This window comes from Stegodyphus dumicola, chromosome 9 (assembly GCF_044657685.1).
Source record: "Stegodyphus dumicola isolate Sdum_Otavi_A_Nest chromosome 9, ASM4465768v1".
Classification (NCBI taxonomy): Eukaryota; Metazoa; Arthropoda; class Arachnida; order Araneae; family Eresidae; genus Stegodyphus; species Stegodyphus dumicola.
The window spans coordinates 107581371-107606466 of NC_140776.1; the positions used below are offsets into that span (position 1 = coordinate 107581371).

A 25096-nucleotide genomic window follows, 5' to 3' on the forward strand; every position below is an offset into this window, starting at 1 on the left:
ATCCCAGCAATAAAAGGTGTGTGTTTGTGTGATTATGGCAAAGCCTCGAGGGCTATCTGCCTAAGGGGAGGGATGCCTTCGTGGAGGACTTTCTAAGGGAAACTGGCTCGTATACACGTTACACATGGGGAAAACCACGAAAACGCCCATGCAGCCGGCCCATTCGCGGGATTCGAACCTCGGACCGAACTACCAGTGTTCAGCGACTTTACCGCTTGGCCGCTGGTCAGCAATAAAAGGAACAAAGACTAATAGCAATAATAATTCAGCAACTATTTATCTATATTCTTAAAACTAACAAATACAAACTTTTTTCTCAGTTACAAACTGTTAAAATATAATTCCATGTTTTATTGTACTTCATAAGTGGAAACATACCATTAAGTTTTCTTTTTTTCCTTTTTTCTCTTTCTTTTTTAGTCCAGAGGGGCTTTTGCCCTAAAGAACTATTAATTTGTTTTGCCACCCACAGCATATGGTAGCTGTCCAATTTACATGGCAAATGTCTAACCTTGATCACAATTTTTTGACATTGATGAAGACAATAAGTAATTTTTAAACCTTTGCTTATTAAGTTTGCATTTCACAAATAAGTTTCAGTAGTTGACATTCATTTGCAATAACAACAAAAATGGTTAAAAAATCACAATATAAATAAGCGATTACCGTTGTTTGTAGAAATCTTTCCGAGTTTTGATAAGCCAATCTGAAATATTTCTGCCAGTCATGTTATAAATGATATCGCTAGAGCTCACAGCGACATGTGGAGGGATGGAGCCGATGGCACTTGCTGGACAGACCTGCGTTCCGATAGTACATGGGCATGTTTCGAGAAAGGATCTGTCGTCCTCTTGTGAACCAATCAAAGCTGATTTATTGAAACTTCTCGGTTCACAGGGTATGTCTCTGTAATGGTACAAGCAAAAATAAATAAATACAGCATTTATGCTTCCAGTTTTTTTTTTTTTTTTCACCTTTACTAATTTTTAATACCTTAGTTCTTGATTTATGTCAAATGGTGCTCTAGTGCTCTTTCTGTAATTCGGAGTAATTCTGATGCAATTCAAAGACTTATTTTATTCCTGATATTATTAAGAATATTTTTACAAATTATACTATTTAAAATAAAGTGGATTTATGAACTCATTATTTATAACAATTTATTTGAATATATATGTGTGTGTATGTGCAGCACATACATACTTACTTTTTAGATTTAAATAAGTTAACATGAAAGGGGGAACAGACACACGAAACACATAAATGATGACTTTAACTAAAAGTAATTGGTGAGTAATTATTATTCATTTTGATGATTCATTACAACCAGAAGTAGATTCCTTACCAAAAGAAAATTCAGAAAATTTCTTAATCTTATTCCCCTTTTTTGATTTTTAATCTTAACTTTTGGCTGCCATCAAAGCAAGAAGGCGTAAGTCGGCAGCTGTAAGTCAAGAACTACCCATATACTATAAATTATTATTTTTTTAAATAAGTATTAATTCATTTATAGAATCAGCAATTATATTAACACTTTTACTTATATTCAAAATTAATTAAATGAAATAATATTGATTTATGGGCTTCCCCAGTTTTACAAAAGTAAAACATAACAAACCATGCTAGAGATAAAAATGCTTTTTTTTTTTTTCCTTCCATACAGTGTTGCCACGGCTCGCTTTGAAATTGTTGAGCTTGTTAACCAAAATTTCGTTAAAGTGTTATGAAATATGAAATCTATAATAAAACAAATTTCAAATTCCAGATGACCATATTCAGGGGAGTATTACATTATTCAAAATTTGATTGCTCGAGGTACCTTTGTTTTATCACGATGCGAAAAACATTATGCAGATTCTTCATTATTTAATTTCTTTAAATATAACACAGGGCGATAAAATTTGGTGGCTACAATTTGAAAAGTGAATCAACGTTTATAGTAAATTGATGCAAAATGCCAAAAGAAAACTAATTGTCCTTCAGGATAAAATGCCCCTTTGGACTAATTGTCCTTCAGGATAAAATGCCCCTTTGGACTAATAAATTTTTTAGCAAATCAGAATGACGTAAAGCTAAATGTACTTATTATTACAGCTCACATTATTTAAACACTGTCAAGATTATCCATAAATTGTTAATTCACACCGCAAACCATTGCCAGATACCTGAACAAATCAAAGTTATTTATAATCAATTCATCATGAGAAGAGCTCTGAGTAGGCCACATATTATTATATTATTGCATTTCAATCCCATTTTCTTTTTCCCAGAAATTATTAACAATATATGATTTGCTACAGTGTGAAGAATACACTATATATTTCTTCCAGGCTGCAATATAGATCTACCTCTTAGTGGTGCACCCTGGTAATGTAGGAATATGGCTAAGTGATCTACACACTCATGTGTTGCCTACAGAGTTCTTCTCTATGGGTTCTTCAGTCGAATGCAGATGTTTTTTCCTTAGGCCAATAGGACTGAGCTTATGCAGAATTTGAATTGTTATGATACTGATGTTTTTACAGTTATTAAAGCAAATTTAAATACTGGGAAATCGAAATATTTCTCTTTCAAAGGTTATTCTCGATATATTTAAGCAAAATCTAGACAAATTGTGAATGGAATTCTTATAGAAGTTAAGGAAAAACCTAACTAACTTCTCACTTCAGAGTTATAAAGGACATGAATCAAACAAAAAAATAAAAACGAAATTATAAATTTCAATATATGGAAACATAACATCTTTAAAATAATTGCTATATATATAATCCTCCTAATGATAAACTCGATTTCACCTATCTCATTACTTAAACGAAAATTATTTTTATCAGGTACTTAAATATACCTATTCATATCTTATCAATACCTGTTCACCTACATTGGGATACCCACACACTAATAACCCTGGGAAAGAAGCTGAGGACCTCTTATACTACTCTGCATTTAAATTATTTATAATTATTATGATCTTCATACTTTTATACATTATAAAGGAAAGAAATTTAATCTAGATTTACTGTTTGCTACATCAGACCTTTTACCTTATGTCAAAAGAAAAGTATTAGATGACCCTGGTTCAGGTTATCGACAAGTAATTGTTGATATTATATTTGTACCATTACATAAAAGCATGTATGTTTCAAAAACATCTTGGAATTTCAAAAAAGCCAAGTAAAGGAATTTTCAGAAACTAAAAGACGTGCTTAATGTCAACAGATTGATTTTGGTACAAAAATCATTTCCAAATGAAAGATACTTTGCAGGATAATCTAGTATAAACCAAGCAGGATTGTGCAGGATAATTGATAATTTGCAAGGTAATTGTTAATATAAATCAAGCTGGATAATTTTTTGTGTTAAGAAATGTATTCCAAGAGGTAAGATTAAAGGCTACAGGTACTTCTGATCTTATAAATTTAAAATGAAGAAAGATAACCGAAACAGGTTAAGAAGAAAAGTGGAATTGACTGAATGGCCATCTTACATTCAGGCTTGGTGAAAAAGTTGCTTCTAAAAAAAAAAAAAAAAAAAAAAAAAAAAAGAGGGAGGGATGGGGGACATAATTTTTTTGCAAAAATTTAAAACGAAAATTCATTCTAGATTATTAAAAAAACCCTACTTAGGGAATGGAATGTCTGTTACTTCAAGTAAACAGGGTTCGTACACATTTCCTTACATGAAAATTAAGGACTTTTAAGGACCATCAAAGAAAAAATTAAGGACCTATCAGCAAACAAAAAAATGAATAGAATAAAGCAATTATCCATACAACCGACTTCATGCTTGTAATTTCACTTTAAAAAACTAACAGAAGTGTGTATTATGCACTATTATTAAATTCAATTTAATACTTACCATAAAACAATTTTGAAAATTAAACTAACTCTCTACAAGTTATGAAGTAGATAACATTAAATTAGGAACATAATTTCTTGAAAAACATGTATAAGTGTATTTTACACTAATAACAGTCACTATTTTAGAGATTTACATGATTATTATTTAACTTATTTGATATTTATTTAAACACAGTCAACTACTATTATAATCACAATGTAAGAATATTTTGCAGATTAAAATAACTGATTTGTAAACATACAATTTATTTCCTTGGTTTTTTGAAAGATACTAGAATAATAAACTGTACAATAAAAGATACAAAACATTTATGCTTTTTTTAAATCTGAAATCTTTTCAGCTATTTTAACATCTAATTTATTTATGTCTATTTCCTTTTCTTTAAATATTCTTCTAAGTTCATTTGCTTTGATAAACAAATCAATGTTCCTGCTGGTCTCAGCTTCATCTGCTAAAGTATCTACTTCTTCATTAATATCTTTAATGTCCCTTTGAAGAAATTTTTTCTTCTGCTTCATATAATCAATTTCTTCCTCAATAATATTTCTTTTCCTCTTTAAATTTTCAGATTTAGTTAAAGATTTTTGTTCTTCTAAATACTGAACTTTTAAATAATGAACTCCACTTCTTGCAGAAGCTGCTGCTGATCTCATTTCTTTATTAATTTCGATATTAAGAACACCTCCAAAAATTTTATGTAATCAAATACTATGCGTTGAAAAATGTATGATGAGTCACTTAAATTTTCAATTTCAATTGCTTTATTTACAGAGAAGCCCCTTTCCACAGAGGCCTGTTCATGTGACAAGATAAGAATACTTGTCACAATGAATACTTGAATAGTGAAAATATACATTTTTTACTATATATATATATATAATTTATTTCCTAAACAATATCAATTAATTGATTATATTATCTCCTAAGTTTAATTAAAGTAGAATTATTTTAAAAGAGTGAATCCATACTGGTAAGTTATATTTTGAAAGATGTATATATACATATATATATATATACAGTACAAAGTCCGGGATCCGGACATCCAATATCTGGAATGATCTAAAATCCGGACCTCAAAACCACTCAAAGTCCTTAAAAGTCCTCAAAACCACCACCAACCAATTTTTTAGGGCTTTTTTGAAGGGAAGGGGTATGCTTTATGCACGCGCATTAGATTTTTTTCCTCATCATAAAAAAACATGCCGGAAATAGCGATTCTTAATCTCAGTTTGGCACTAAATAAAATATCTCATTATTGAAGAAATAATTATTTTAGCATAAATTTGTGTGATTAGTAACTTGACTTCATAGCTGCATATCTGCTTGGCATAATCTCAAACCGAAACATTTGTTAATTTTACACCAACTAATATTTTATATCCTTGACGCCGAAATCGCGAATCATTATTTATTGTATTTTGCTTTCATCACCGCATGCTTATCAACGGATGACAACTTCAGTGATGAATCATGCAGCGACGCCAAACAACAGAGTATTATCCGATTACAGATTTAAGTTTAATGTGCTAAAATGTTGACAAGGGGAGATTTAGCAGAAATTTCTTTCCTTATGCTAAAAATAGATTTTGTTAATGATACTCATAGGACAAACGATTATATTTAGTGCTATTTGAATTAAGAATAACTGATTTGTTATTCACATAAAGCTAGAACCAGTGCCAGATCTCGCATGGCCGCACCAGGCGGCAGAATTTAGCGAAGTTAAACAGAAGTTTTTATTGCGATGACAATGCCCAATCATCAATCGATTAACGGAGGGCGAAATCTGTAGTATGGTTCTAAATCCAGAAAATACAGCTACCGATAGTGAAGAAAGTAACAGAGAGGTTACTGAACGAGAAAAAATTTTGATTGACAAGTTATTCGGAATTCTCGACACAGCAATTACAGGACTTGAACAATGGAACTTAATAACTGAACAAGAAATTATATGTCTATAGTATTAGTCTAAAGTATTAGCAGAAAAAGCAAATCAAACAACTCACATTGAAAGAAATGTTTAATAAAGTAAACATATACATATTAAGCTCTTTTCTTTTGTAAATTTTGATACCCTTTAAATCATAAATGCTTCATTATTTCATAAATCACGATTTCATATTTTCAATTTTATAATTTCTACGTGCCATCTTAGTAGATTTAAAATGATCTAATATCCGGAAAAATCTCAAATCTGGGATCGCCGAAGTCCCGACGAGTCCAAACCTCGGACTTTGTACTGTATAAATATTTTGCGTCTAGTTAATTCAGGAAAATTAGTTTCAATTAGTTGTTTTCAGCTTTAAAAATATTAAAAAATTTTTAATTAGTTATTTTCAACTAATAATTGTATCGCCATTAGCAAAAATTATGCATTACTATCAACAACATAGGTTTAAACTAAATACTTAATTGTCTATTGAAGCTTCAAAACGTATTTCCGAACTTCGCTTTTTCTCGGCTAGCGTTACCGAATTTGCCCTTGGCGACCTAAAATCGAACTGGGGCCAACAGATTTCCCGCGAAATTGATAACAGACCCTTTGAAGAAATAAACTCATAATCCCGATATCCCATACATATAGTATGTGCAAAAGAGAATAAACTCTGTAGAAGGTGATAAAAAATTAATTTATGGCTTAATTGAAACAAACACAGAAATTACGCTAAGCAAAACCGTGTAAAAACAAATTGAAATGATAAAACAAAACTTAATTTTCATGTGAATTTTCAGCGCTGACTCTCCCATTCTAGAAATTTTAATCCGTTTCAGACAAAGACCACATTTAAGGATTGCCATCCATCAATATCCAGTCTTTGTAGTCAGCTTGATGAAGCCACAGTTTATTGAAAATGCACTTTCCAGGCATCTCGTTCCTATTGGCATCGGAAGGGTTGTGGCCTTCCAGGTTGGGATTGCTCTAATTTTGGCAAATATTTTCAGAATCCCCCCCTTTTTTTTTCTCGAGCACCTTTATCATCACTTTCGCCTCTTAAAGAACTTCCGGCTTTACGCTTTCGTCACAATCTGCCTAAATTTATGGATAACATCTGTGTCGAAAGATTGGGTATATAGCCAATCAGACACCGATACTTTCGTTCGGGTAGCTAATTTTTTTTTTTTTTTTTTTTTTTTTTATCATTTGCAACGCAACAGATTGGTTAAGAGCCATGTAATTTTAATTCCATATTCATGAGAAATCGTAATTCACACTTAGAATGGCAATCATTAGAAATGATAAGAAATGTCAAATGAGCAAAATTAAGGACCATTTATTCATTTTGGCTACAATTAAGACTTTTAAGGACCAAAAATCATTTTTGAAAAAATTAAGGACTTTTAAGGACCGTACGAACCCTGAGTAAAACAATAACAAATACATTTGTGCAACATTTCTCCAACAGATAACACAAATCTGATTTCTGTAGAAAGCAGACAAAATTAGTTAAAGCAAATATTAGATCCACTCATAATCATACTTTATAGTCGCAAAATTCCCTTCCCTTATTTTATAGTACTGTATTTAATAGTACCAGTCACCATGAATGAACTCTTTGTGTCATTAAGCTATTTAAAATTGAATAAATTTCCAGTTGAAGATGCAATTTATGCTGAATTTCATATGAACTTAGACATTAAAGCAACTCATACTATTCTGAAGTTTTTCAATATTGTGTGGGATACTGCCCGCATCTCCACAGCATAGCGTAAAAGAATAGTAATCCCGATTCCCCCCCCCAAAAAAAAAGAGCGCAATGACTTGAAGGGATACAGAGTGATTTTACGAGGCGTATTCGGAAACTAAGTACCGTTTTGAAAAAAAAAAAAAAAAAAAAAAAAAATAGTAAACCATTTTTTTCAAATCCAATTTTATTTTTACTTGAAAGTACATGTCTTAAACTATTTTTCACCATAGTTTCCGCCAATGATCAAACACTTGTCATAGCGGGTGACCAGTTTTTGTATACCATCATCAAAGAAACTTCCTGCCAGTTTCGATAACCATGACTCCACAACATTTTTCATGTCATTGTCAGATCCAAAGCGCTTGCCACCCAGCTCGCGCTTCATGTGCAGGAACAAGTGATAGTCGGACGGCGCCGAGTCCGGGCTGTACGGCGGGTGATCGAACTGCTCCCAATGAAACTGTCGAATTAACGATTGAGTGGCACCAGCAGTATGGGGCCGAGCATTGCCATGGAGCAACACAATTCCTTTACTGAGCATTCCTCTCCGTTTGCTTTGAATGGCACGCCTTAGTTTTGTTAAAGTCTCACAATATCGTGCCATATTAATGGTTTCACCTCTGGGAAGAAATTCAGTAAGTCTTTCCTATCCCAGAAGACAGTGCACATGATTTTTTGTGATGACATTGTCACTTTGAACTTTTGTTTTTTCGGAGAATGTGTCTCCACTCCATCGATTGTTGTTTCGATTCTGGTGTGAAATCACACACCCAAGTTTCATCACCTGTCACAATTTGGTTTAAAAAGTTTTCTCCCTCATCACTGTACCGTGTGAGAAATGTCAGGGCACTACCAAGTCGCTTTGTTTTGTGAACATCAGTGAGCATTTTTGGAACCCATCGGGAACACAGTTTGTGATAATTCAAGCGGTCAGACACAATTTCGAACAAAACAGTACGTGAAATTTGTGGAAATGCCTCTGAAAGAGTTGTCATTGTGAAGCGTCTGTTCTCATGAATTGCTTCATCAACTTTCCTTACCAAATCATCATGACAACAGAAGGCCGACCACTCCGAGCCTCGGCGTGGACATTTGTTCGACCTGCATTAAACATTCTTACCCACTTTCTCACCATTCCATCACTTATCGCGTATTCACCATAAACTTCTGTCACTTGACGATAAATTTCGGCCGGTTTAACATTCCTCGCATTCAAAAATTTAATCACGGCACGAATCTCACAGTCAGCGGGAGAACTAATTGTCTTAGACATTTTAAATGTGCACAGCAAACTGAAAACACAACATAGAGCAACCAAAATGGCGACAATTGAAAGTCAGTGAACAAGAAAGACTAGTGCGCATGCGCGGGACGCCTACCACAGCGCTTTCACGGTGCTAGAATGAAACGGTACTTAGTTTCCGAATACGCTACGTACTTTTCAGTATTTTATGTTAAACTATGGACAGAATAATTAAAAAAAGACTAAATTAGTATGTTGAGAAAACTGCAAAGGATGTACTAGATAAAAAACATATCCTTTCTCCAGTTTTCATTGATCTGAAATCTGCTTAGTTTGTAGAGATACTCTACTCTTAAAGCTTTCCAATATTGGAGTTCACTCACACATGTTTCATTGGTTCAACAGTTTTCTTAGCCAGCAAATGTAGAGTTTGTTATGAAACAGTTATTCAAAATATAAAGTTTTAAGGACTGGCCTCCCGCAGGGAGTTGTTACCAGTTGTCATCTGTTTAACATTGAACATAAATAGTCCCATAATTGAAGTTAAAAAAAAAAAAAAAAAAAAAAAATTGAAAGTTTACTATATGCTGATGATTTTTTCTTCTGGACTGAGACTCCCAAAGGTTACACAAAGGAACAATCAGAATTAATTCTAAATCAGGTCCTAAAGATTTTACAAGACTGATGCTATACTCATAATATGGAAGTTAATTTAGAGAAGACTGTGTATCAAACATTTTCACTTCAGCCTTTGAAATTAGACCTTTTATATCAGGGTTCACCAGTGCAGGGAACCAACTGCTTTTAATTCTTAGGTGTTGTTTTTGACTGAAAATTAACTTAGAAAGAGCATGTTGAAATGATTTTAGAATGTGCTACTAAGAAAGTAACCTTAATGAAGAGAACTGTTGGATCTATCTAAATGGGGTTGTTCTAGAACCACTCTTGATCTGACATACAGCTCCTATATTACTTACTGTTGCAAGACCCCTATAATCGCATCTAACCAAGTGATTGATTCTCTCAAAAGATTTTAAAACCTAGCTCTCCTATTTACCATTGGTGCAATTAAAACCGTCCCAGTTGATGCAGTTTTACTAGCAACACACCATATGCGCATTAAATTAAATCCACTGTGGAAGAGAGAGCACTAATCCTATGTGAAAATTTTTTAAGGGGACCAAACTGCTTTTCTCTGTGGTACTACTGCCTTTTAACAATGCAGAGGAAACTTAAAACTCAGAATGGTTTTCCTTTAGGCAGTCTTTTCCATCAGAGATCAGCTAGACTATAGATGAGAAGCTGAAAATTTTATAAAAACACAATTGCCAACTAATATAAGATAATATGTAGTCAGAATTAATCTGTTGCACGAAATCCTCAAAAAAGAAACAAATGACTGCATTTTAAAAGCTATGGCTTTGACAATTATTAATACTTTATATTCTGAGAATGAATGGCTACATGTGTTTATGGATGGCTCTGTGCTGGCTGACAGTATTAACCCAGGTGCTACCATCTTCTGCAAGCTTTTTACTTTCTTGTACGAAGTAAAAAAGAAGTATTGTAATTACGAAAAATTCCAGGTATCATATTTCAATGAAAATATCCATTTTGACTGCTACCAAATTCGATTTAAAAATGTTTTGCATGACATCATCTCACACGACTCAAAAACAAGTAGCCTCAGAATGTCAAAATTTTATATACCTCCCCTTTTGGTTGCAATCAGCTGAACATAAAGTGTATATATATATATATATATATATATATATATACCCACTCTGTTATTTGGCTCAATGAGCTCATTTTTTTTTTATTCTAATATGTTGGTAAATTGTGCATTTTTTGCTTTAAAAATGATTGAATTATGTTGTTCTTATCTTCCGGTTAACGTTTTTACGCCTTTAGTTGTTGCAGAATTATCAACAATTTAAGGTTGCTAAAGTGTGACTAAGCCTAATTTTCGTTTACCATAGCAGCCGTATTTGTTTACATACGAAACTTAGCAGAATAGTGAATTAAGTTTCTGCACCTTCAGTGACATTTTGCCGAGTGGGATCAAAATTAAATTTTCATTTTTGTGCACCGAAAAATCTGCCTTGTTGCCTGCTGGCCGAATTACTTGTTTTAGCGTAGAAATTCTAATTTTAATTGTTAAAATTGTTTTTTTTTTATTGTTTTAACTGTATTTAGTGTTTTATTTTTTTTCCTATATTTTTACATTTTTAATGAAGATATTTTGAGTTTTTATGCATTTTTGCCTTGTTGCAAACTGAGAACAGATTTAATTGAATGAGAAACGTATCTCTAATGAAATTCGAGGAAATAAGTTTAAATGAAATGCAGCAAAAAATGTGTATAACTTAATATTCCATACAAGTCAAGTCGTGTACATGCCTGATTTTTTCATTTTATAATCCTGTTGGAAAGAATAGGATTGCTTTTGGTGCTGAGAACCACGGCTATATACATAGCCTTACCCAACTCCAACGTCGGCTTGAACATTTTTCAAAGGTTGTGATACACTTCGATTCTAAAGCTGCTCTTCTAGCTATTTCTTCTTGAATCACAAATGTCTATTGATTTTGCAAAATGTCAGCAGTTTCTAAACAACTTAACTTAGGAAGGCAGAGAAGTTGCCATGCAATGTATATGATCACGTTGTGGCCTTCATGGAAATGATAAGGCAGATTTGTTGACAAAGAAATGTGCCAGTATTCTCCAAGTAACTGACAAACACAACTTTTTTTACACTACAAAAAGAGTAATAAAAAATTACTACACATTTTTTGTTGATACCAAAAGGAACAGTCATAAAGTATGGATTAACAGAATTTTTGACACTCCTTTATGGCCCAGAAAGAAATCTCTTGCTATCTTTTGTCTTGTTACTTGCCATGATAGCCTTTGAACGAACATTATCCCAACTACAATTCGTAAATTGTGCAACCCTGGTGAGGAAATGGATGACTCACATCTGAGGCATTGCCCTGCCCAATATTAGATCACTCTGGGAGAGATACTGGGAGTCGAGACACAAAATATATTTATAGATTACACTGTGGACTCTTTTTTAGTTTTGTTGTTCTCTTTCAACAGTTCTCTTTGTAAAATAAAAATTCTTTTAAGAAAGAGATACTTTACCTTCCATGCAAATATATAAAAATGGCCTTTTTGAATATGTGAAAATAGCCACAAAAAGAGCATTCATTAAAACAAAAGCATTTGGAGGTACAACATGAAAAGTTCCAACTGAAACAAAACCACACATTCTGACAATCGATTTAAGAGAACTACCATACCATTTGAAACAACTCTGTGATTTATTTATTGTTGGTCAGATTAAGTGAGAAGTAAAAGCTTGGTTTCTTACAGAAAGAGGTTTGCTTTCTTACAGAAAGAACTAACTTTACTAACACTTTACTAATACTTTTTTGTGTTCCTAAATAAATGAAAGAAAAATAAAACCTGTCTTATCTCAAATAACACATAATGACTAAAATAACACTATAAAAATGGATATTATGAACATAAATTACGTGTATATAATATAGCTTCACTTTAAAAAGGAGAAATATTTAGAGAGTCAGATGAAACATTTGTAGTTAATGACATTGCATTAAACAGTATAATCACAGTACAGCAGACTATAATGGAAAATATAAAGGAACATATTCACAATTTTAGTATGTTGTCATAGTTTATAACAATCAGTCTGCAATTTTTACATCTGGCTTGTCCTGAATTCAAAAGAACAGGCTTGCATCTGCTAAGGCAAATGTGAATGGGTTATAACTGGACAATACGTTCCACTACTTTCACAGATACACTATTTTATTTTCTCACTGATATTTAAAAGATTCTGCAGAACTATCTCAAATCTGTATTGTTCTTTCATTATCAAAGTATATTTTTCTTCCATCACTGTATAACATGAATGGTGAACTTTTTGCTTTTTTCATAAAAAGTCCTTTTTGGATTAAGTTCATTAATCTAAATAAATACTAATACAGCTTTTATATAAGAAAAAATACACAAAATGAACTTAAAAAAAGTAGGGGATACTAGTACTATTACTCAGGAAAAAAGTAGTAACAATTGGGAAGTCTGATTTTGCAAGTCTCCGCATAGAAGAAATTCTTTTATACAAATACTATTAAGCTTACAATGTCATATTTATTAAGGTGGATATTTATTTATTAATTTGGGGAAGTGGGAATTTCAATTTTCTAGTCTCACTAAAAACTAAAATGTTCATATTAAATTTCTTTCTAAAAATGTTTGGAAAGAAACTGCCATTTTCTTACTCAGATAAATACATGGGATAATCATTTCATTATAACTACCTATTTTAGAAAAATGAGCACACCTATAGAAATAACATTTGCATTAAGTTCACACAGTGGTGTACTTGTGAAAACATAATTTCCGTTCTATTATTAATGTGCTTGGTATTGAAATGAGAAAAAATACCACAGTAATACATTATCAGAGTTTGGCAAAAGACAAAGAGTGATAGAATCATGCCTCAGAACTACTACCTCTGAAATAGCATAAACTGTGGGCAGCCACAACAGGTGAACATGTCAAATGTCTCATAACCCACGCTCTATCAAATATTTCAGTATATAAGGCTTGTAGACAAGTTTTGAAGCTAACTGCACTCCATCACCAAGAGTGTATAAAATAGATGCACGATCATCAATGTTAGATTGTGAATAATAAGAAAAACGTAACCCAATTAAATGTGCTTAAACTCCTCGTTAATCGTTCAGAAGGCCAATAATCTGAATACACTGTTCGGTAGATAAAAGTTAATACAGGAGGTGTAATATTGTGAATGATACCTTCCAGGGAAAATATATGGGTTGTTAGGCAAAGAGTTTACCCAGTTATATCAGCTATGGAGATATCACCTGTATTTGTATCAGATGGTAACAGCCATTACCAACAGACTATTTCATCCTGCCATGCAGGAAGGATTATCAAGCACTGGTTAAAGGAGATCTAGATGGGAAATTTCATCAAATGATATGTCTTCCAAATTCCCTGGTAATGAACATAATAGAACATTTGTGGTTAAAATTAAGCTGGTTTCCATTATATCAATACCACCCTGAGTTGTGAGGTCAGTCTTCTGTTAAGATCATGGTTATCAGATACCCATACTGCCTTGCAAAAAAGTCATTATTCTGCTGTAGGTTTTTATGCTTATTATTATTATTATTATTATTATTATTATTATTTTTTAATGTTACTTCTTTTTAACTCCCAACAGGATGAAAATTAGTTAATATATATAAGAACAGAGTTCTTAATGTTAATTAATGCATATAACAGAGCTCTTAATGTTAATGAAATGTTCTTAATGTTTTGGTAGTCGAATGCTGACTTCCTCCAAATAATTTACATCCAGCTTGCATTTAGAAGCTTTAGTATTTTGCTAGTCCTGTTTACTCGTGTGATTAGAGAGCTTGAGCTCAGGATTACAGTAACACTTTACTATGTGAACTGCATGCTTAAATTATTTAAGTTTTACATTAGTACTTTAATTACTTAACTTTCATGCTCTGTTAAAATTTCACAAAACTTGAACTGTTAACTACTCGAATGTTTTAGTTTGTTAAATTGAAAGTCTTAGAAAAATGTTTATATCTTTCTTAGAATAACGTCTTTGTTTGAGTTCAGAAATATTTTCACATACTTGCCAACCTATGACACTCAAAAATCAGGAGATTTTTCACAATGTTTAAAAGACTTTTTAAATGATAAAAATATAGTTTTTAATAATGAATCAACTTTAAATAACTGCTAATTATTAAATGCAAGCAACACAAAAATACCTTACATATAAAAAACATTTTTATTACTTGCAAAAAAAAAAAAAGAGAGAGAGAGAGAGAGAGAGACTAATCAGTTTTCGTACAAATGTTATGAACAGTGGCAGATTTTGCTTTCATTAAGAAAGAAATGTCATAATTTTGTTCATAGCAATTGCCACATAGGCCTGCTTTCACTAATAAAAGTTTTTCTAATGTGTCATCACTAACATTAGATCTAAATTTACTCCTTGTTTTCGCAACAACACTGAAAATCCTCTCACACTCTGCATCACTAAGGGGAACTGTCAAGATGGCCAACATAATTCTAGACAGTTCACTATATTTTAAAATTCCATCAGCCCCTTTCAATTTTCCAATTAAACTCCACTGGGTGTCAATCCTAGTGATTTTATAACTTCATCCAAGTTTTCTAATTGTAAACTGAAAAATTGCGACTGCAATATTTATCAGTGGCAACATCAATATCATCATCTTTCATGACTAGATGAAGTAACACAGGAAATCTGTCCAAAAAGTACCTTATATGAGAAAAAGATGCATTTGCTAGAGCAGAAACAACAGCAAATTTAGCATGCAAAATCACTTCATCGTTGATTGGAAATTTAGACATTCTGCATTAATAACTTTTTAGTCCTTTGTTTCTGAAGAAAAATGTAATTTTTCGGGTTTTTTTTTTTTTTTTTTTTTAACAACTCATGTTATCCTTGTATTTTTGGATACGCACATGTTTGAGAACATCCGCCCTTCCACCCTGCGAAATTGAAAAATCGCAACGACACACGGTACACATCACAAATTTATTACATTTCCTTGAGGAAATAATGGAAGGAAAGTCAACTGTGTACGATTTTTGAAACATACACGAGTATTTCACCTTTCTCACAGACATAACAAAAGATAATAAATTCTAAAACTATTTCCCAAGGGCACGTGTACTCACACTACTCAGGACAAGATGAACGAAATAACTAAAGAACATCCAAATAACAGCCTTGAGCTTGCTTTATGCTCATTGGCTAATATATGCCAAATGACACGCAATGGAGCTCGATGCCTATTGGAGAACTGGAGAACGACATTTCTAAAATTCAATTGCTTTCAGACGTCCAAAATCACTTTTTTTTTTTTTTTTTCTTCATATAATGAAGTATTAAGCCAAGGTCCATAAAAATCGCGAGAAATTTTAAGAATAAGATAAAGTCAGGAGAAATATAGTGTAAATCGAGTTGGCGGGAGAGCGGTCGAAAATCGGGAGAGTTGGCAACTCTGTTTTCAACAATAACTAAAATGCTGCGATAAGTCATTTGATAAAGAACTAGAATTAGCTTTAAATAAGTTCTGTATATCTTAAATAAAGGATATATTAAGATGATGATCAAAATGTAACAGTTCTTTGAGTATATTAGGGTTCATTCATGCAAAAATGCTAAAATATAAACTCTTATTTAAACATCCAAAATTTACATTTCATTACTGATACCTAAAATGTTTTATTACTTAAACATCAAAAAAATTAATTTTGAGCTTTCTAAAAAATCAATTTTTCTTACTCACAAATTCATTTTTTCAAAAGCAGCCGCACTAACATACAAAATACGAATATCTACTACTTTTAAATCAAAATGCATACACATATATAATTCCAATTGTTTGCACTTTTGAACATGTTTAAAATTAAAATAATACTTTGTAAGCGTTTATTAGAAAGCAAAGACTTCATTTAATTATATTTGACAAAAATAAATGAATAAAATAAACAATTGCAACATTCTTGGAAAGGAAATATACTCACTTTATAGGATGACCTTTCACACATCTAGTTCCCATACCAACAGGTGAAAGGAGAGATTCAACATACTTTGCAGCTAATGGACTGCGAGGATCCTCATTGCTACAAATTTTTTAAAACACTCTTTGTTAATCCATCATCACAGAAATAAATATCACAGAAAGAATTGTTATAAGATTATTACTAGAATACATTCAATTAGAATGTAAATATCAAATATATCCAGGGTGTAATAGAATTGATGATCAAAATTTTAGAGATGACAGAACGTGGCAAATGTAAAAATTTTCATAATACAATACATAGTGGAATGTGAAATGCGCACACCAACACAAAGTAAGTACAAACAACACAGAAAGTTACTTTAATCCAGGATATTTTCAAGAATTGCTTAAATGAATGACCAATAATTGCTACTCATGCAACAAAATGATTCCAGATCTCATTTATACAACAGTGAGGTACGACAAAAATGTTTAAACAAACAGAATGACAGATCTCATTTATGTTCAAATGAATGACCAGCAATTGCAATATATTGCAACTAGGTCCTAACTTTCTGAGTTGCCTTCTAAGAAGGAAAGAATGTAAGGTAATTTTTCCCTCCTTACTGCATTCCTTAATGGTGTAACTGGAACCACATTCAGGTAGCTATAGTGAGGTCTGGTGTTTAAATTGGAGAAAGGGCATCATAGGCTTATCACATTTCCTGTCTCTTAAAGTTCCATCAAACTCAACAAGTGGAGTCCGAACTAAAATGCAGAGGACGGAATTCATTCTCCACATTTTAAAATTTGGGCTTCACTTATTGTGGATAAAAACGCACACTAAAATGTGGAGGATGCATTAATGTCCAAATCCAGAGAGGGCATTGATGAATCTCATGTTTCTTGGCCTAAAAAAAAATTTTAACCACTAATGCCTAATGTGGAATACATGTAAATTCCAGTTAGTCTGAGTGTATAAAAAGAGAAAATAGGGTAGAGTTAAAAAAATTAAGGAAATTTTTGGTATATAGTTACAAAAAACAGTCATCTTATTTGACTAATTTGAGTACTAAAAGCTTGCATTTTAAAAATTATGCAGGATCTGCAGGGGCAAGATCCACTCCAAATATAAAATCCAACATATTTTGTAGACATAAATGAAAACAAAACATCTTATCCAATTACCCCATCAACCATGAAAGTTAGCAAAGTTGTCACCATATTATCGGACTTTGTGAATCTTAGACTTAGAACCATATAGCTAAATGAATTAATTTTTGCTTTTACAAAATTCTTTAGCTTTAGTCAGTTTTCTATCTCTAGCAACACAAAATTAAAACACATTGTACCAGACACACACACACACACACAAAAAAAAAAAAAAAAAAAAAGTTATGTCTAAAACATAAATAATTATATTTATCTTGTAACATTGTAACAAATGTTAATCACAGCATCTTATAAGAATAAATATATATATATATAGCCCTAAAATTAAAAAAGTTTATATATTGTTCCACACAATTTTTATATTAGTAAAAATGCCTTCAAAAGAAAAAAAAAAATATATATATATATATTCATAGAAATACAGACTATTTTTAAGTTATAAGGAATGTAAAAAGATAGCCAAGGAATAATTTCAGCAAAAATTATTTATATCTGTAAATCATAGGGAAAAATTCATATTTTTAAGAATACCTGAAAAAAACATGGTTGGGTGGTCCATAAATCCAAGGCTGAAGCTCTAGAGGTGGTTCTTCAACAAGAGGAGGGATGAACAAAGCAAGAACAAGTGCCAAGCAAATGAAGCCAGCAGGCATAACAATCTATCAAAATATTAACACAAGAAAATGATAATTCATGTAAGGCAAAAAAGATTATTCATTTATTAATATTTTTGATTAAAAATTTTCAAAATAAAATTAAACCTTTTTTTAAAAATTTTATAACACTAATAATTATAATTTTGTTTCAAGTAAAATTAATTTAATTATTATTTTAATTATAAAATATGATTGAGATTATTATAACTTTTATTACTGTACTAAACACATTGCTGAAAATATCTTTATTAACCAAGGTAATCAGGGCGACACAGTCCATGCTTAACCAAGTATCACAATATTCGAAAGCAATTAAAAAATTACAAAAGGAGAACTGGCTATAGTGCACAACAAAAATACTCTTCATATACTTCTCTACTTTTATGCAGTTTTATTTGGAGAATAAGTTCATTTGGATATGAAATAAAACAGCACTTAAAAACATGAATACACTTCAAAACAGAATATGTACATGGTTTTCTATTCTTTACTCATGTTTCAATATGAGATGAGGAGAAACAGAAGATTAATAGCTGCACACAAAATATATTTTTGGAATTTAGCAATTGGATTTTAATGGATAGTTTAACAACATCATACATTCCATGTTATTCACAGTTAAATTATTTACTGTTGTGGATAAAAATAATTCCTAAATACTGCAACATCATCTGCTATCATCCCATGCATTTTGTTCTTTTTGCATTTACTACAGAAATTTGGCCTTATTTGATGGTTTTTACATCATTCCACAATAAACAAATTTAACCTTTTGTTACTATCAAACCAGTTAATCTAGAATCCAGTCGATTCACTCACTAAATTTTTTAGCAATTTTCACTGCCCACCAAAAATTAAGAAAATTTTTTTACAAAAGGAAACACACAAAATATATATTGATTAAAATCATAAACATAAGTCGTTTTTAATAAAATTCAACACATACATAAATTCTATCACTTATCAATTTAAAGGAAATCTAATGCAAATGATGTCAAGAAAATACAACTAGTTATTATAACCAAAGCTAATTGACTTTATAAAAGATCACACATTTTGTGGAAAATCCTTAAAACCAAGAATAAACATAATTCCCTACCCCAAGACTTACATAAGTAACTCAATTTCATGTCTTCTTGAGAAGTTTCGAGTACAGGACACTTGGATACATTTCCCTTTTGGCCATTATGAAATGATCTACACTATGTTCAGATCAGAAGCAGCAAAATTAACACTCATTCACAGCACTAAAAAACAAAGCTCATTCTGCTACTTATTTTTAAACAAAAATGCCTGAGAGTCTAATGATCTAAGAATTTTGAGGTCTTGTCTTCCTTTCGAGGAGATAACAGCTTGATATTAAAAGCTTCAAGAACTTTGAAAAATTGCCAAACTGATATTTTGCCATAATTGTTCAAGCATGGATCTCTCAAAAACTGTTTGCGACAGATGATCTGAAAAATCATTCATGCTATTTAGATCATTCTATTCTATAGTTACCATAGTATCCCTTTTTTCAGTTAGTATAGACTGCAAATAAATGAATTCACATTCAGAAGTACTGGAACAACTAAGTTGTACTACATTGGGGGGGGGAGAAAGAGGCACAGAATTTCAAGCGAAGAATAATGGAAAATAGAATGTTTAATTATTAGGGCTTTAAGCCTTCTTGCAACTGTTCTCTCACTAAATGTGCTCTTTGATCATTAAAAAAGTTCAAAGGACATCAATACTGTAGAAAATTTCAGGCACTTCCAGAGCAAAATAGCTTCCTAATGGTTTCTCTTCCATTGCAGAATTAACAGTAGTAATAGTAGTAGTTGTATAATAACAATAATAATAATAATAAAGCTAATTTCCTTGTCAAGATAAGAGCTATGGTTGTGCAGAAGTCTAATAAGAGCATCAGTTTCCTCTCTCTATGACGTCTACTCTTGATAAATTTAACAAATACACTTTTCAAGTAGACTCATTGCAAACATGCAATGGGAAGAAGTAGCTTCAGTCTTTTTTCACTGGTAGGCTTCCATCTGCTTTGTTCTGCATGCAAAATGTTCTTTGTACAAAGCCATCTGTGAACACGGATTCCCCAAGAAATGCTGTTGTAGCGACATTCAGACTTTTGGTGGTTCATGAATACTTACAGGCTTACCTTAAAGTCTGGAATGGCCAGTTTGTCCGATTGCATTTCATGCTCTTCTAGACAACAAACAATGGTTAACATTTGCACAAGTGTTTTATATAAGGCTAATTACTTAGCTACATATAGTATATGAACAAATTTAATTTTGACTTCAATTTCAAGTTAAAGAACGAATGCTTCACAAATACAGTAGAATCCCATCTATCTAGCATTCAACTAATCAGAAAGCTCAAGCAATTGGAAAATTTTAGAATTTCTGACCTCCGGCCCCCTCTCAGAAAAGTAAGCAAATGAGAAAATTTGTGTGTATATTGAGAATACGGCAAAGCACACTAGGGCTATCTGCCGAGGGATGCCTTTGTGGAGGACTTTCTAAGGGGAACTGGCTCGTATACACGTTACACATGGGGAAACCCATGAAAATGCCCATACAGCCAGCCCATTCGCGGGATTCGAACCTCGGATAGAACTACCAGTGTTCAGCGATTTTACTGCTCAGCCGCTGGTGGGGCCCGAGAAACTTTGTGAAGCACATATAAAACACTATCACCAAACACATAGTATCAAGAAATAATCTTGACTTCATAACACAGTCATAAGATTTTCACTTTGGCTTTATTAGAAGTGCTATAAAATGAAACCTGTGCATCCTCTTATTTTTAACCCTCCGAGCATTACCGGTTTGGCTCTGAAATTTGACTCTGAAAAATGATAGAAACACATGCTATTTTCTTCATAATTCCACAATGAGCTTCTCACATTGTAGCTTGACTCCTTTTTTCCCAATATACACTCTGGCCATTAAAATTGCAACAGCATGAAGGAAAGCAAAAAATAAATAAATAAATAAAATAAAATAAAATAAATAATATAAATAAATAAATAAATAAATATTGCACATAAACAGTATAACATGAAGACAAAATGATTAAATTTGTAAGCATTTTGGAGGTTTACAGGGGTGTGAAATTAGTAGAAACAGTTGTCAACCCTGCCAGCTAAAACGGTCCTTATCCCATTAGGCATGAAGTCAAATTGGGCTTAGATGACAGAAATGGGCAATTCATTGCCTACTGCTTCAAGTCTATGACTCACTTCATCAACGGTATTAGCTGAGAGGAGTGGCAAGCCAGTCTCTCAGCAACCCATGACCTGATGTTTTCAATGGGTGACAGATCTGGAGACCATGTAGGCCAGGGCAGCAGTCGAATACCCTGTGTATTAAGCAAGGTCAGAACACGATGTACAACATGTGGCCTTACATTACCTTGCTGGAATATAGGGTTTGGCAGATAGATCACAACCACTGGACGTAACATGTCAGAAATGTATCGATCTGCATTCAAATTAATGTCAATCCGAACTAGAGATGTGTGTGTCATGCACACAATGACTACCCAAACCATTACACCAGGTGCAGGGCCCCTCTGCCAATATCGAATGCAAGCAGGTGACCTGACGTCTTCTCGGAGCCTCCAGACATGTATACGACCATCAGAATACTGCATGGAGAACCGGGACTTGTCTGAAAAGACGTTGTTGTGCCACTTCTGTATCCAGCTTCGTCATTCAGCACACCAAAGTCGCCATCTTTCTCTATGCTGCATTGTCAAGGGAAGCCAAAGTAATGGTCATTGTGTTGATAGCCCCCACATCTGCAAACATTAATACACCATACGAGCAGATATTAGACTTGCTGCAAACATGCCCATTTCCCGACTAATGGTTTGTGATGTTGTTGTATGGTTTTGCACAATACGTTTCTCCCCTGAGGCGTTAATCATATGAGTGCGTTAATATCTTGCATGCCGTTCAATATGACCCTCAGCAATCCATTGATTCCGCATTTGCACGACAGTGGTTAGATGCTAAACAGTGCGAGGGATAATCCACATTCTCGATAGGCAACGATCCTGCCTATATCACATTCTGACACTTGCTGGTAAGCATTCTTATTATTTGAGACATAACATGATATTCTGAGCACTTTACAAAAGGGGAATTTGTTTGTTGCTTTAAAGTGCTTTTCAAATGTGAAATCCACAATATTCTTTTATGCAGTGCTTCAAATGTCGTTACTTCTTCCTGCGTCGTCTAAATGGGCTGAAATGCTAATCATTTGCATATTCTCCAGACATGTCTACGACCATCAGAATACTGCATAGAGAACTGGGACTCGTCTGAAAAGACGATATTGTGCCACTCCTGTATCCAGCTTTGTCATTCGGCACACCAGAGTCGCCATCTCTCTATGCTGCATTGTCAAGGGAAGCCGAAATAATGGCCATCCTGCTGATAGTCTATGCTGCTGCAAACATTGATGCACCTTAAGAGCTGATACTGGGCATGCTGCAAACATGCCCATTTCCTGACTAATGGTCCATGATGTGGTCATATGGCATGTCATTTCAGAAAAAGTCCGATTTTGTGTCAAAATGTCTGTATTAGAACAATGCTATATATAAATCTAATATATGTCCTAAGTTCCGTTTTCGAGACATGAAAAACGCATCAATCGGCCCAGTAGATCGGAAGATGTAGAACTGTCCCATTTTTTTTATGCAGTGTACTCTTTTAATACAATACAGAGAAAGTAAATATTCTGAGAACTAACTATTATATAATGCTAATTACGCATAAAAAAATCTGATGTGGACACCATAACTTCCTTCTACAGCCTTTTAAATTACACACATTTTTTGCTGTATTTCATTTAAACTTATTTCCTCGAATTTCATTAGAGATATATTTCTCATTCAATTAAATCAGTTCTCGCTTCGCAACAAGGCAAAAATACATAAAAACTCAAAATATCTTCATTAAAAATTGTAAAATACAGAACCACTAAAATACAAAACAGTTAAAAAAATTTTCTTTAAACCAATTAAAATTAAGAGTTTGTATGCAAAAACCAACAATTCAGCCAATGGAGACAAAATTTTTGGTGCACAAAACTAAAAGTTAACTTTTAGCCACACTGGGCAAAAAGACAATGAAGTTAGCGCACCATCTGACTTATTTCAGTATTCTAAGAGTTTCAAATGTTAACGAACGGCAGCCTCCATGGCCTAGCAGTACTTACACTTTTATAAATTGTTGATAATTCTGCAACTACTGCATTCAGATTAACTAAAGGCATAAAAACCTTAACTGGAACATACAAACAACATAATTCAATCACTTTTAAAGAAAAAAATGCACAATTTTCCAATATATAAGAATAAAAAAAAACTTAGCTCACCAAGCCGGGTAATAGAGTAGTTTTATATATATATACACTTTTGGTTCAGCCAAGATTGCAACCAAAAAGGGAGGAGCACAACTACGTGTTATAGCAGTCCATATACAACATTTTAACATTCTGAGGCTCTTCATTTTTGAGTTATGCAAGATAAGTACATATATACGTACATATACATATATGTGTACACTGCACAAAGAAAAAAATGGGACAGTTCTATATCTCCTGTTCTACTGGGATTGACGAAATTCAACTTGTGTTTTTTATGTCTCGAAAGCGCGACTTAGGATAAGTATTAGATTTATACATAGCATTGTTCTAATATAGGTATTTTGACACAAAATTGGACTTTTTCTGAAATGACATGCCAATTCTACGACTCAAATTATGCCAAACTGCCAAGTTTTGTAAAAAATAGTACGAGTAGTGTTTGAAAAAATTAGCTCTCAAAAGTAACTCTAGCCACATCTATTTTTATTTCAAACCCCACTTATTATCTAACACTCACTGTGTTGTGTGGAGCATTCGTCCATCCAAAACTTGTGTCTGTTCATTACCTGGTTAAACATATACTCAACAACCTGCTTCTTTAAACTTAAAAAGTAGGCTTTTAAGATATATGAAATACAATGAAAGTAATAACAACACTATATTTATAAAAGAGTTAAAAAATAACTACCACTGATTTCCGTTCTGTGCACTCTCTTAAAATCTATGAAATATGTCAAATTTTATGTCTGGAATGCTTTTCTCCCCCTGAATGCTTACATAATTTTAGATGTAGACATTTGATATTCAAGTTGATAATAAATAAGATGACTTTCACAATTTTAGATCATAAATGTCTTCTTTCGTTCATTTGGCTTTCTTACCATGAACTGTACTTTTTATGCATTCAATTACCCACAATTTTCACTTATGTAACATTCAGCATTTTCTAAGCTTTCCGGATAGTTGAGCTTTAATTATATTTGAAAACAATGCAAATGAAAAATATTGCATTATAGCTCTAGCAATATATAACTTCCAGTGCATTTACAGCACTTAAAACAGAATAAAATGTTCATGAAGAAACTGTAATACAGTGAAAACACAGATCACAAATGACTCACTTCAAAAACAATTCGGTACAAATTACAAATTATCTCAACATAAAACAGCTGGAGTGATTAATAGTGTCTTGAGTTATGAACATTTAAGTTGGCAATATGCAATTTTCAGAGGTGTTTTGAAGTAGCCTATGCCACATACTTAATACTCAGGGACTTTTGGAAACAGCATACGATGATTGTTTCCAATACTTAACTCTTATTAACAAAGCATGGCAAGAAGTGACTTACAAGACCATAAATTCAAACCGGAGGAAATTATGGCTAAAATAGTCTGCAGACTCTGGTGCACAGACTTTGACACATTCGTTATTTATGGTAATGTATCTCTAAGCGAAAGAGTGTATTAGGAAGTTAGCAGTGAAGAA

The 25096-nt window shown here is 32.6% G+C and overlaps 1 protein-coding gene across 3 annotated transcripts in view; it reads right to left on the bottom strand.

Moving 5' to 3' along the window:
- The window catches only part of LOC118196520 (phospholipid-transporting ATPase ABCA1-like), a 416944-nt gene that overhangs the window by 118451 nt on the left and 273397 nt on the right, over nucleotides 1-25096 (bottom strand). For all 3 annotated transcript variants that reach the window (XM_085823882.1, XM_085823879.1, XM_085823880.1), the window contains 3 exons: nucleotides 18111-18238; nucleotides 16426-16524; nucleotides 667-906 (listed from right to left, as the gene is read on the bottom strand). In XM_085823882.1, coding sequence (XP_085680008.1) covers nucleotides 667-906; nucleotides 16426-16524; nucleotides 18111-18238 — 467 coding nt within the window. The remainder of the gene's footprint in view (nucleotides 1-666; nucleotides 907-16425; nucleotides 16525-18110; nucleotides 18239-25096) is intronic.